This window comes from Hibiscus syriacus, unplaced genomic scaffold (genome assembly GCF_006381635.1).
Source record: "Hibiscus syriacus cultivar Baekdansim isolate YM2019G1 unplaced genomic scaffold, ASM638163v2 tig00006731_pilon, whole genome shotgun sequence".
NCBI lineage: Eukaryota > Viridiplantae > Streptophyta > Magnoliopsida > Malvales > Malvaceae > Hibiscus > Hibiscus syriacus.
In genome coordinates, this window is record NW_024062108.1 from 191,762 (window position 1) to 193,089 (window position 1,328).

The 1,328-nt window shown below is 35.3% G+C and overlaps 1 protein-coding gene across 1 annotated transcript; it reads left to right on the forward strand.

Annotated features, from left to right (window-relative positions):
- Nucleotides 1-516: 516 nt before the first annotated feature.
- LOC120200994 lies at nt 517-954 on the forward strand. Its single transcript, XM_039201692.1, has one exon. It carries the CDS (start codon nt 517-519, stop codon nt 952-954), a length of 438 nt encoding a protein of 145 aa, XP_039057623.1.
- The last annotated feature ends 374 nt before the right edge of the window (nt 955-1,328 follow it).

The window sequence follows — 1,328 nt, forward strand, 5'->3', positions numbered from 1 at the left end:
AATTAGAAGTTCAATGATCTACTTGATAAATTGATTTTTTTTCAGTGGTCAAACTAAGATCAATCTTAATTAATTCGTTTAAAACTTATTCATTGATTTCCCATATACCAAGAATGTAGCTCATGCCCCATGAGTTTTCTCTCTCTACCTCATAATCAATTTATTTAATGCAATCATGCAAAGCAATAATTCATTCCCATTTTTAAAGATGAATACAAAAATCCCCGTTTCCAAACAAAATCCATTTGTTTAGTTTCAAAACCAAATCAATCTATAAAAAGGTTCACTGAGAAATAATCAATGAATTCTTTCATATGATGCTTAAAATATTACATAAAGAATAAAAATTAAATCATAGAAAAGTATGCACACATTCACAAACTGAATTTAAAAACAAAAAATCAAACACAAAAATGCCTTCATTTTCTGCCATTGGGTAGATAAGGGACTGTATATAAGCAAGTTGAGATTGTTGGAATTTGCAAATTGAAACAAAACAAACAAAAGATCAGTCGAATGGCATCTAAGGATATAGAAACTCACCGAGCTGGTGCTGAAGTATACCATGGCGCAACGCTTTGCAAGCAAAAAGCGCAAGAGCTCCTCGAGAAGTTCCGACTACCCAAAACGTTGATGCCTTGTAACAATTTAGTTGAGTTCGGGTTTAACCAGATCACGGGTTTTACGTGGCTGAAACAACAAAAGACCACCAAGTATAGGTTGAAGGACATTGGAATAAGCTCGTTCGCATCCGAGATGACGGGCTTCCTTGAGGATGGTCGGATGCGGAAGTTTACGGGCATCAAAAGCAAAGAGATGATGATTTGGGTTCCTCTTTCTGATATTGCAATTGATCGATCTGATCTTAACAAAATCATCTTTACCGCTTTAATGGGATTGTCAAAGAGTTATCCTTTAACTGCATTCGAAATCGAACCAGAAGAAATTAAATAAAATTATTTCTTCAAAATGTTGAAAAAGACCAATATATGCAGTAATGATTGAAGGATGCAAGGAACATTTGTGGATTTTTTTATTTGCATGGTGTCGGAACAGTCTTTCGGTCGGGCTCGGAATTAGGCTTCGACTTAAGAAAAATGATTTGGAGTCGTCATAGACCGTTTTAAAACGAATTTAGGTGGGTCGGACACCATCTCACCTGATCTGCGTTTTACCAAAAATATATCGAGTTCGGGAGTCGCTTACGGTCAAGGAAGGATTAGCAACCTTGAACCGCCCTTTCGGTACCAATTAATTTGCCGGTTGTTTTAGTTACGAAAATTAAAAATTTAAATTTAAATTTAAAAACCCGATTCGAATTGTTTACC

What these genes read in the sequence shown, in the direction of transcription:
- LOC120200994 (XM_039201692.1), top strand. Translation starts at nt 517, where the DNA reads ATGGCATCTAAGGATATAGAAACTCACCGAGCTGGTGCTGAAGTATAC.